General features: G+C 37.6%; 2 protein-coding genes across 5 annotated transcripts in view; one reads left to right on the top strand and one right to left on the bottom strand.

The window, feature by feature from the left end:
* LOC126236888 (intraflagellar transport protein 80 homolog) overlaps positions 1-4,832 on the bottom strand; it is a 448,716-nt gene extending 443,884 nt beyond the window's left edge. For all 3 annotated transcript variants that reach the window (XR_007545000.1, XM_049946524.1, XM_049946525.1), the window contains exon 1: positions 4,558-4,832. Coding sequence is in view for 2 of the 3 variants with exons in the window: in XM_049946524.1 (XP_049802481.1) it covers positions 4,558-4,652 (95 nt within the window). In the remaining variant the exon portion in view is untranslated. The remainder of the gene's footprint in view (positions 1-4,557) is intronic.
* Positions 4,833-4,906: 74 nt separating this feature from the next.
* LOC126236891 (growth hormone-inducible transmembrane protein-like) overlaps positions 4,907-13,351 on the top strand; it is an 88,326-nt gene continuing 79,881 nt past the window's right edge. Inside the window, exon 1 of one of the 2 annotated variants that reach the window (XM_049946526.1) lies at positions 4,907-5,024. The gene's annotated coding sequence lies outside the window, so the exon portion shown is untranslated. Of the gene's footprint in view, positions 5,134-13,351 lie in introns of both variants that reach the window. The other variant, XM_049946527.1, reaches the window with a different exon arrangement.

The following is a 13,351-nucleotide window of genomic DNA, read 5'->3' as shown; positions in this document are numbered from 1 at the left end:
GGCCACCACAAACATCTGTAACAGGGCAATGGCTTGGATCTGGCGTAATCCGCCATGTGCATTGATGACACAGAAGTTGGTCAAGTCGGAAGGCCTGCTCGAAAGCTGGTCCCAGGGAACTGACACATGTAATGATGTCATAGAAGTCTTGCTGCTGTTGAGGGATGCTGATCAAGCACAGGTGCAAGCCAGCTTTGACTGAAATTTGTGGCTTGTGGCCTGATTTCAGCATTGCAAGTTCTGCTACAGTTCATCTCGTTACAATTTTGCCCTTCTACAAAGAAAATTCACCCTTGAATTTGGGCTGAAACATAGTCACTTATTTACATATAATTAGAGTTGGATTATAATTAAAGTATAATTATAATTAAAGTTTCTATTTCTGGTGTCATTTATTACCATTTGCACTTGTTTCCCTTATTGTTCATGTCAGCACTTGCTTCACCCCTGACACTCTATGTATTCATTTGCGCGATCTTCATTTCTGCTCATTTACTGAGTTCCATTAGCAGCCACATCATTTCACATCATGGGAAAGGAATGGGATTAAGGAAAGATAGCCAATTTGTGTAAATTTGCTTTTCTTTCCACTTAATATTTACATGCTGAAATTCTCATCTCCCACTGTCTCATATTATATACATCAGGTACATCTAATAATTAACAAGAAAAATAAAAAAATAAAAAAATCGTTTGTCATTTTAAGATACATCCTGCATTTAAAATGTCATGTTAAGCTGCATCATGGATTTACAAAACAGTAGTGTACTCTTTTCTGCAACTATACCTGAAAGACACCAGGCATTCGTTTACGTTTATCTATATGCATACTACCTTATCATCTTAACTTTATGATCCAACCCAGTAACGAAAACTTATTACAGCATAAATAGGTCAGTGGTAGCATTTCAATTAGTGCATTCTTAATTGTATTGACCATGTAGAACTCCTTAACAAAACAATTCACAAACTTCATCCTCACAATACATCAATAAATGTATGTAATACTTCTTGATACTCACAATTCTAACTTATCTCTACACACACACACACACACACACACACACACACACACACACAAACTCCAATACTTCAAAATAAACATCAATATCTTCACAAACAAATATTTCTCATTCAAAGAGAAAACAAGTAGTCCACTTAACTGAGCTCTCCAATACCATGTACTTACTTCCTGGGTCACAGTCACTTTCCAGCTACCCCCTGTGCTCACAATACACTTTTAAAATAATTTTGTGAAATACTTTCATCATGTTCTACCTTAGAAATGGGTTTCTATGGACATCATTGTTGGATTTACTGCCATTAGTGGACTGTGTCAGGGCAACCTGGAGCGGTTTAATTGACAATGTCAGGGCGAGTGACTTTCCCGGCATCCATGTGGGGTCTCAGGATACTTCTGCTTTGGATCAGTCACTCATATCGTAAAGACAGAAAACCTGAACCATCCAGTTCCATTGCACCTTTTAAAACTTACCATACATGGTCAGTGCTGAACCACAACCAGTTACATGTCCTTATTATTAAATACACCAGATTCCAATTATTCACATATGCCCTATAATCTGGTTCTAATCCAAAAGATTCTCAAACTTATTACCTAAACTTTAACAATTTACAGTTCTCAGTCTGTTTTACAAAAGAAAAACTTATGGTTATTTTGGCCTATTTCTAAATCCTCTCTGCAACCATAGTTTCCCATATCTTAGCCAAGTGTATTCCTGGCACTGGTTTGCGTAATGACCATTTGATGGCAAAGCCAACGAATCACATTGTGTGACTCACTGCATGGGGCTGAATGTCCTTGCAAATTACAATGCACACAAGTTACTGGTGTTAGAGGTTCGACCCTCAGGCCTACAACTTACATATTGAACAACAAGGAGGTTCTGGTAAGATACAATATCTTCTTTATTGCTTCTTCAATAATTTGCACAGTTTGGATCCCACCATGTAACTGGTCTGAAGTGGCTGTGGATAAGCTTCACAATGAGCATGACAAGTCTTTAATTAATCCAGCGATCTCACACAGCCATTCAAGTGCATTTCCATATTCATGTAATATTCTGGTGCTCAGTGGCAGGTATAGCAATGGCAGAGCACAGGGAGGCAAGCTGCTTACACAGAGTAATGCCAAAAAAGTGAGCTGACTCGATGACGACAGCTCGAGCACAGCACATGGCTCGGCTGCAGCGCAGCATGGACAGTGACTGATGTCAGCCAGTATACAGGAAGGTTGCGGTGCTGCCCAAAATCTAAATCCAATTTACTGGCTGGAATCTGGTGATGACAAGCAATCCTGTGCAGAGGGAGGCAGTCGCTGGCTGTCAGGTTCAGGCCAGTCAGGCATAGGTATGTAGGAACAGTCTGGTGGCAGTACAGTTTATGGAGAAGACTCCATGGATGCATCAATAGAAGTCATAGAGAAGGCTGGCATATGTCAGGCACCTTGCATAGTCCTGCTGTGCCGAACATGATGTAAACTCAGCTGGACTGGCATTTAGATGTTGGTCCTCAGCACTGATTTCGCAGAAGGGTTGCCTTTGTGGGCCACCATGAACCATTTGGTACAGGGAAATAGCTAGTGTCTGGCATAATTGGCAGCACACATCAATGTCATGAAAATCGGTCAAGCCAGAGCGACTTCTCAAAGGCTAGCCCCACTATCCGCAGATCACTGACACTCAGAACAGGGTCACAGATGTCTTGCTGCTGCTGAGGGGTGCTGATCAAACAGGGGCAATGGCCAGCTGTGGCCAATGTCCATGGATTGTGACTTTATTTCAGCAATCCATTCTTATACAGTTCAGCTCATTACATATTCATGAAAGTTAATAAAGAAATGGAAAATGCAGGATGGAATAATGACAATATTATGAATAAGATAGATTGCTACTCACCATATAATGGAAATGTTAAATGCAGATACAAGCAAAAGACTGTCAAATGAGCAACAAAAAGGACTTAATCTGAATTAGATGGTAGTCTTCAGATGAAGGCCATTTTGGCCAAAAGCTTACTTGTTGGACAAACTTTTTCTTGTACCTATATGTGACTCAACATCTCTGCTATTTTGTCAAAAGATAATCAAGAGATATATAGAGCATGCAGTTTCTCTTTCATGAAGGATAGTAACTTAGATGCAACTTATATGTGGATGTTGATATAAATTATGTGAAACATGGAGTTGTTTATGTGGTATGTTTTACACAAAATTGTTTAAAAACAAGGATCAGACACCTTGATAATTGCTGAATGAGAAACAGATAGGCTAACACTGTGTGACTTCACGTATTTGAGCAGTATATCCATTATGCCTGAAGATAAGCTTCAAAGGATTACAACTGTCTACTTAACTGGTACTTGAACTTGGATCTTTGTCCTTAGCTGGTAGTGTGTTATGGTATTGTTTGCGTCAAAATTTCCATTATATCATATTCTCCTGGGGATGGTCGTCCAGCGGCATAGCCTCTGTGGAATTTAAAAGATATAGAAAGGTACTATTGGCAAATTGAAGCTTTGATTCAATCCATGATTCATGCTAAAACAGCATATTTGACAGTATTTTCTTATTTAGTGATAAATTGTTTATGGATCATTGCGGGAAAAGTGAATGTTTTATTATGTCTGTGACGCTTACTGTTCCTTTGTTTAGTGGCACATCAGCATAGCTTGCATCATCAAACCATCGCTGTACATTGAGTTGAGTTCAGGCATATCTGTTTTTTATTTTCATGTTAATGCCACAATGTAAACTGAATAAATGCCATGATCATCATCAGATGCAATCCTTCTATGAAATACAAATAGCACTTTATGCACTATGGGTCATAAACATTCAAAATATGTAGAGACATTGAGGCACTTAATCTAATGTATAACATTAACCAAAATAAATATCCAAGCAGTTTTAGCAAGTTGGTTCTGCTTTACGATGGAGATTATTCCTCACTATATCAGCAGCAGTCTGAAAGCTAATTAGTCAACTTACATAAACCGTTTGCGGCTAATTTTTCCTCATCTTATCATAAAACTAAATTTTCTCTATGCTTATTAGTGTTTCCATACAATACAAAATCTCATCTGCATGAGAATTTTCCAATCTTAATCAGCTAGACTGTTACAGCAGATAATTAAAGTTGGCTTGTTTGTGACCAAACTGGCATTCTAGATGCAAAAACTTCAAGAATGGCTACTAGCAAAATATAAAACTTTCGAGCTCTATTGGTAGTTACTATTATTACGCAGGGTACATAGGTCCTATATACCATTATCAAAACTGTAACAAGTAACAGATCGCACTCAAACGTAGAGGCAGCCATAAAATTGTTTCATCCGCGCACAGAAATTTTCAGTAATTTTTTTGTTTCCATCGTCCAACTTATTTAGCTAATTGTAAATGAAGAGAGATGTAATTTATTTACCACTTTCCTTAGATCTAATTGATCTATCATTTTCCTTACTTCCGTTTTTCTCAAAAAGGCAAATTCACGTAAATAAATTTGATGATACAAATCTATGTTACAAATTTATACTGACCCACAGGAATAAATTTCCTCGGTAGTATTCCACGTAACACATGTCACTACGTCCTTATGTTGTGGCTCATTTGCAAGAGAAGTTTTGAAACGCATGATACTGCCGATACTCCCGGACTCTTAGGAGCAGTGCAGGTTTTCTTTTTTTAAAAAAAGGAACTGATGCAAGAAATGTACCTATTCCGCATCGGTTGTAACTCTACTTTTTTTTCATGAATATTGCTGTTGACGCTGCTCGCATTCTTCCCTTTGAATTACACAAGGACTTCACACGACACCAAAACACAACCGTATCCATGACAACACGCGAACACATTTTAATTACACCGCCAAGCGTCCTCCAGAGTGTAAACACACGCAAGGACTCTGCGATATTACGTTGCAGTGCTTCTCATGTATAATACTGTGATTTTGTCTGACATAACAGAGTGCGGCAGTTGTTCGATCAGAGAAACATCCAGTATAAAGGTGAGGCAACTCCGCGAAATTTGCTGCAATGCATAGTGTGCTGTAGGTACTGTTTAGACTTGTTAGCTGCCTTTATGTAATTTTCGAGCCTCTGTGAAATCCTTCATTTGTAAGTATACGCGTTACTACAACAATCTACAGGTTGCTAATAATAATAAAAAAAGATTGTTCTGGAAATGTAAGATCTAGAGAGAGGATTATAGCTTACCAATGCGTCATTAGTAGTTAGTAGATTGTTTCGCTTCGTAGAAAACCGTAGAACTGTGTTTAATTGTATGCCTACTGTAAAAGACATATAATCCATCTCCTACACATTTACTATAGAGAAATGATCCTAAAGAGAACAAGCCCATTTCGATGCCCACAACACACACTATAAGAATGTGAAAAGTTGGTGAACAATATTTTCATTTTATGACTAGACAGAAACGATTTGTAATCAAGTACAGATAGTCTGTGCAATTAGACCTATGTGAAATTGCTAAGCGCGCTTTTTTTCGTGTAGAAAATTTGTGTACTTTTAACCTTGTGTAACAAGAATAACAATTTCATTTTTTGTGGTCTGTTGAAGGTGTTACACTGTGTAACTATGAACATTTGTCCGGAATGTTAACAATTCCCAATTTTATGTAATTAATAGCTTGAATGTGAATTAATAATTAAAAATTATTGAAGAGTAAAACGAGAATTGCTATATATAGTGATTTCAACATACAATGGTAAACACACAGAGACCAGTTGCTAGGACATTTTTGAATATGCTAAGATCATTAGACCTCTATTGTACAAATAATTGTGCCACACGTAAGAATGCCTGTATAGACAATATTATTGTGAATTTCCATAGGGTGGATTTTACAGTTAGACTTGCAGGAAGTGGACTTGCAGATCATGAGCCACTACTCCTTACACTCTGTAAGAGGCAGCCAGTTAAAACTGAAGAATCTAAAGTAGTAGTGATACGAAGACAGAAGGAAGAGTACATAAATATGTTTGTTGATAGATTAGGTAGTGCAGATTGGGACTTTATATATAATTGTCAATCTGGAAAAAGGGATGCTGAAATTAGCTTTGGTAACTTCTTTAAAAAGTACACAGATTTATGGTATTCTTGCTCACCATTAAAAAAAAATTAGATATCCAAATGAAATGGAAAAAGAAAGTCTGAACTGGTTCACACAAGAGCTAGTAGAGATTAGAGGAAACTTGCATATGCTGTACCAGATGCATAAACAAGCCTCTGACCAAGGGGCAGAACAGAGTGTGAACATTCATAGGTCATATCTGAAATGCAAAAATTACTATAAAGCTAAACTACTTCTGGCAAAAAAGCAAGCAGTGGAGAACAATATAGAAAGAGCTCCCAATAAATGCAAGGCAGTCTGGCAAATAATAAAACAAGAGAATACACCGAAATGCACAGAAACAGCTCTGCTTGATCCTGAAGAATTAAATGAGTACTTTTTAAACTCGGTTAAAGAAATAAGTAACAGTATCAAAGCAACAAATTCATCTGCAATGAACCTTGTTGGAACACCACTGCCTGTTAACCTGGCATTTCAATGGAGGGCTGTCACACCTGCTAATGTTATAAAAGCTGTATCCAAATTTTCAGGTTCTAAAAGTATGGACTGTTATTGGTTATCAAATGACATAATTAAAAAGACAATACACTCAATCGCCAAACCATTAGCTTATATTTTTAATAAATGTATAGAATTTGGAGTTTTTCCGGATGCACTCAAGGTATCAAAAGTTGTCCCAGTTTTTAAAAAAGGAGACAAACATCTCCCCCGAAGCTACAGACCAGTCTCCATTGTTCCAATATTCTCAAAGGTATTTGAGGCACTGATACACACACAAATAAGCAACTTCTTTGAAAAACACAATATCCTATGTAACAATCAGTTTGGCTTTCGAAAGGGGAAGAACACAACAGGGGCCATCTTGGAAATCATTGACCAAACCTTAACAGCTTTTGAAAATAATAACATGGTATCACTGGTATTATGTGACCTAAGCAAAGCTTTCGACTGCATTCCTGTTGACATACTACTGGGAAAACTAGAGTTTTATGGGGTGAGAGGGAGCACTTTATCTGTGATAAATTCTTATTTAAGGAACCGAAAACAATTCGTTTCAGTCAGAAATTTAAATTCTTCCATCATGGAAATCAGCACAGGTGTACCACAAGGGTCTATCCTTGGACTCTTCTTCTTCATTGTCGCTATTAATGATTTACCTAAAAATATAGCTCACCCTGTTGTGTGTTATGCTGATGATACAACACTACTTACCACACATCAGAACATTTCAGATCTGAATAACCTAACAAAAGAAACACTAGATAAGGCCCTGGACTGGTTTGCAGCCAGTAAGCTCCTATGCAACCCTGACAAAACACAACAACTTTTAATGGGAACATCAAATGAAGTAGGCAATAAGTCGGTAAAACTCTTAGGTATTCACATTGACTCAAAACTATATTGGGAGGAACATGTCAATCATGTATGTGAAAAAATATCTTGGGTGGCATACCTTCTCTTGAAACTAAGGGAGGTAGTGAGCTTGGAGTACCTCAGAGTGACATACTTTGGGCTATTCCAGTCACATATTTCATATGGTCTGATTATATGGGGGCACTCCCCTCAATCAAAAACGTATTGAAATTACAAAAAAAAAGTCATACGTATAATATGTAAAAGAGGTCATATGGAGCACTGTCGTCCTCTTTTTTTCCAGACTCAGAATACTTACAATTATAAATCTATACATTTATGTGTCTGTACTCTATATTAAAAATAATATTTCAGAATTTATTGCCAGAAGGGAAATACACGAACACAACACCAGGGCTAACGGTAATTTAGACATACCGCACCACAGATTAGCGAGAACAGGAAATTCCCACAAAGTTAACCCACTCAAAATGTTCAATAGACTGCCAGTTCATGTTCAGTCTATGGATACAAATTCTTTTAAAATTAAGTGGTACAGCTGGCTGTCAGATCATCCATTCTATGACATTAAAGAATTCTTTGAGATGCCTGAGGAGAATATAAACATTTAAAAGTTGTCTGTAGTTAAACATATTATTTTGTGCTGTGGTTAATCGTGTGTAATTACAAAGTTTATACTATAAACAATAAAATACCATATTATATTAGATTATAAGATAGCTTGGTGTGTTAACTTTTATAGCCATCCTTTGTAATTTGGTACACTGCCATGCTTCAAAGGCATTCTATAATGTATTGACAGAAGTTTATTTTATTATTCTGTATGTACTAGTACATCTTGTATGACGAAGCCAATATCATTGTAAAATGATCTACGGTGAATAAAATTCTTGATTCTTGACTGGATCAAGTTATTAGTAACCCAAGGAATGAGCAAACTTGTATGAGCTCATACTGGAGGAGAACCGCAGAAGGCGAGTGGGGCGATGGATGGGAGGCATGCATGCATGCAATATTTGAGAATCAGCAGCCATTTTGGAAGTGACAATTATTATAATCAGTGTTATTAAAAGAATAATCCTCATGGAATGACTGGATCTGAAGGCCAAGAAATAAAACTTTTATATTAAAATTGTAATTTGAGGGAAGGATGTGTATTTGTACTTATTGAAGTGCATTTATCAAAGTCATTTCACTCTGAAGGTATCAAATGCTGATAATTATTACACTTCTCTACCATCAAAAACAGCCGTGCCCTCGAAAGTATATTGTTTGAAGAGAGAACTTTAATGGTAGCAAAGTTTGTTAAAAGCTTTATAAAGTAAGAGCAAGAAAATGTATAATTTGCAAAAATGGGGTACAACCTTTACATCCTTAAAATTTCAAGAATTCTATGAGAATTTCTGTGCACAGTTACTAGTTGTGGAAACATGATGCAATATATTATAAAAGAAATGTTACAACTTCTTATGAAGACAAATACAAATGAATATGACACATAATGTTACGTTTGCTATAATATAGGCTATGTTTGCAGATATCTTAACCTTAATTACATATGAAGTTTAAAGTGAGAATTGTGTGAAAAAGAGAATGGATGGGGAAAATAAATTCTGGAAAGCTAAACAGATGTCACTATTGAGGCTGGATCTCCACTTTTTAGTTCAACTGTCCTTGTACCACTAGCAAATATTTTTATTGCCTTTACAATATTATCTTCAATTCACAAAGCAATAATTTATGTTAAGAGTGCCACATTTTCCTTTAACATTAAGGAGACTTCCTTGTTCATCTCAAAACATACATCTAACGAAAATTCATACTCGGCAAGGGTCCTCCACCTATACTAATTTGGCAGGAACATTTGCGATTCCACTCCCCTGATGTATTTACTAGGTCCTGTATACACTGACAACAGTAGCCACCTGCAGAACATACCTATGGCCCTTGTTTCAACTTTAGTCAATGTTCCATTCTGAATTCTCAAAGCACCCGTTGCTTCAGCCCTGTATGGATGTGGGGGTATTACTAGTTTGTCATCCAAAGTGTAAAAACTCCTGTTTTGCTCATACTGTGGTACCACAAAAATGTTGTGAATCTTTATGAAGCCTATGGAATCATCAAATATGAAATTCAACCATTTCCTCTGTGTGATGGAAACAATTGGCCATACAGTTCAGAAGTAAAATGATCACTCTTCGAAACACTAACGATCTCCTTCTTCCATTTCAATTTAAGTGACAGAAGTATTCAGTTTTAGATTTGGGGCTGTATATAGCTATTTTGTTCAACCTTTAAGTTTAATACACTGCTTTGAGACATAAAATCCATCAATAGCTCCATGAATGGGGTGCCCAATATCCTGTCATTCCATCCTTTCCTTGTATTATTTTGTGTACAGAGATGACAATACCTTGTGAAATTGAGACTGTTCAATGGGAAAGTGGTGTCCCTCTGCATCAGTATCTATACTGTGCAAATCATTGTGGAGTTAATGGTGAAGGACACTTTTTATTCTGCAACTTTTGCTGATTTAATTGCCATTTCATTTGTGTGGTGGGGCCCCTGGGAAAAATGATATTTCAAATATCCCTGTACATGCTGTAATGAGTTGAATCTCATCTTTTCAGCCTATTTCGGGAAAATACATAAGGGCCGTTGTATATTCCTAGATTTTCACAACATACTGGTACTTGAAACTTGGTAAGTAGGCTTGCAGATGGTAATTGGCATCCATTTTAAAGTACCTGCCAATTCAGATTTTTCACTATTCCCTTACTCACCTCCCATAAGTAGAACAAACCTGCAACCTTTCATGCTACCCTTCTTTGCATACATCTAATGTACACTGTCTGTTCTGTTTGGTATGGATATAACACACTTGAGAAATATTCAAGCTCTTTCACACACACACACACACACACACACACACACACACACACACACACACACACACACACACACACACACACACACAGAGAGAGAGAGAGAGAGAGAGAGAGAGAGAGAGAGAGAGAGAGAGAGAGAGAGATTTAATAACTTGGATTTTTCATTAGAAAGCTTGTTGAAATAAAGTAAATATTTTCTGCACAACAATATCTGTGTTGAAATATCTTATAAAATCTTGGTAAAAATGTGGATATTATTTACGTTGTCACTAATTTCATTAATTGTTCAGCTACTGGACCTGGTGATTGTGGAAGGACTTGAAGCTGTTATGGTTTTTCAGATCTGAGTCAATATCACACTTTTTACATCTGATTTTTGACTTTAGGGTGCACATTTTCCGTGCACCTTACATAATTGTCCACTGTTTCTCGTCACTGTCTCACATTGTCATATATAATGTCATCTGTACCATCTAAACAGTAATAATACATAATTGTTACACTGCAGCTTGAGTTACACCAAAAGTTTGTCATTTCAGGTTTGAGAGTAGTTTCTTTCCCTTGATAGGCAATGAAATCGTGAATCAGTCCTCTTGTCATATAGAAGGTAACATTCCTCCTGGTCCTCTCCCCTTTCCCTAAGGATACCCCTTATCTGTTATAGATTGCTTTACCTTCAAAGATCCCCCAAAAGGAATAATTTGTTCATCAGTACTCAAATTTGCTTCAAGGTGACGATCATAGCATTTTGACTTCACACAGTCAGTGATAGATCTAGCCTTCCGTAGTCTTCCATTCCTATTGCTTGGTTTGTCAGTTGCCAAATGCAGATTGTTCCATGATTTTTCAAATTGGCTCATCAACTTACGGAATGCATGTCAACAGGTTCCAAAACAGCCTCAACCAGAAAAAAATATAGAACATTCATAAATTTCTATGGAATCAGTTGAAATAAGCTCACTGGACGAAAGATTACTCACCATAATGTGCACACACAGATGAATTGTTGAACCTCTACAGATGGCGCTGATATTACTCGCATGCTCAGCCGCGTGCACGCACTGCCTCTATGAGCATAAATCAGTAGTAGCCAGTGAGACACTTACGTTTCAAGTGGACATTGTATGTACACATGGGTAAATGTAAGGACATGACAGTGCCAAAAAGGGGCAATTGTGTTTGGCTGTGCCCATGACCATATGATGCGACGCTGCTAGATTTCTTAGTGTTTAATGGTGGAGTGTTGGACATCTCTGCAAGCAGCGGTCTAATACACATGTCCACGAAACACATTATAGTTGCAGTTGGAGAAAGATCCTGATTGAGAGGGATCTACGATCTGTTTCACTGCTTTTGAATCAAAATTACTTCCAAACCAGACAGGAATTGCTGTAGGCAGTGAATGAAGGTCCATCCCAACCTGTTGGTGAGGGAACATTGCACTGGGAATGGCATGCAATGAATTTTTGGAATCGGCCCCCTTGCAAGAGGCCATTGCTCACAGAGCCATATAAAGACAGTAATATCAAAGTTAATCAGGCTGGAAGAATATGTGACTAGTTTTCTGAAGATTCCCCCACCCTATTACATCTTAATTGGCCTGCAATATCACCTGACTGGAACCCCATAGAAAATCTGTGCGACATGCTGGAACAGTGGCTAAAATGCTGACATCAGCACCCCTGCAATTTAGTGTAATTGCACCATTTAATCCTCAGTGAGTGGCTTAACGTGGGTGTAGATACCTGTACTATCCTGTGGATTCACTTCCAAACAGATTCCAGGCAGGTTCCAGGGGCAGTTTACGTGGTAGTAAATGATGCTTGTAATGATTTTTCTATAGGTGATTAATTTTTTATCTGGTAAGCTTACTATTGCCCATGTCTCTAACACAGTAGTTGGTTTATCTAAAAACACAGATGATGTGAGTGACTTACCGAACGAAAGTGCTGGCAGGTCGATAGACACACAAACATACACATGAAATTCAAGCTTTCGCAACAAACTGTTGCTTCATCAGGAAAGAGGGAAGGAGGGGAAAGATGAAAGGATGTGGGTTTTAAGGGAGAGGGTAAGGAGTCATTCCAATCCTTTGCCTTTACAATTGTCTGCTTGTGTCTGTGTATGTGCGGATGGATGTGTGTGTGTGTGTGTGTGTGTGTGTGTGTGTACCTGTCCTTTTTTCCCCCCAAGGTAAGTCCTTCCACTCCCGGGATTGGAATGACTCCTTACCCTCTCCCTTAAAACCCACATCCTTTCGTCTTTCCCTCTCCTTCCCTCTTTCCTGATGAAGCAACAGTTTGTTGCGAAAGCTTGAATTTCGTGTGTATGTTTGTGTTTGTTTGTGTGTCTATCGACCTGCCAGCACTTTCGTTCGATAAGTCACATCATCTGTGTTTTTAGATATATTTTTCCCACGTGGAATGTTTCCCTCTCTTATATTCATAACAGTAGTTGGTTTTTATGAAAAGCAGTAGTTGCATAAAGATCTTCTGGAATAAACCTTCAAAAATATTCATACGGTGTGCAATTGTCTTGGTGTGGTGTTCTAAGGCAAACATTGTTAGATGGGTTCTCAATCTTTTACTTTCAATGTACTGCACACAGATTCATGCGTCACATAATTCCTCTATTGCGAGGTTTTGTCATCAGAACTGTCACTTCTGGTATTTTCTTCTGTCTCGGGGGGGGGGGAGTTCCAGTAACTGTAGTATCATCAGTTCCAACAATTGGACAAAACACAGACCAAATTGTTTCTGACTCTTTTTTTTTGTTTTTTTTTTTTTTTTTTTTTTTTTTTTTTTTTTTTCCTCAATCAGTGATATAGGCCAGGTCAGATACATCACCGTTTTCTAATTACTGCAGCAGGTCTTAAAAGTTCAGCTTCTGACAATGACATGTTCTTACAGTGTGCACTCCTAAAAAAAGAATAGATTCGGAAATGTGAAAAAGTAGTCATTAGTTTCCACAACACTTAAAA

This window comes from Schistocerca nitens, chromosome 2 (genome assembly GCF_023898315.1).
Source record: "Schistocerca nitens isolate TAMUIC-IGC-003100 chromosome 2, iqSchNite1.1, whole genome shotgun sequence".
Classification (NCBI taxonomy): domain Eukaryota; kingdom Metazoa; phylum Arthropoda; class Insecta; order Orthoptera; family Acrididae; genus Schistocerca; species Schistocerca nitens.
The sequence above is the reverse complement of the archived record's forward strand: the minus strand, read 5'-3'. Positions and strand labels throughout refer to the sequence as shown.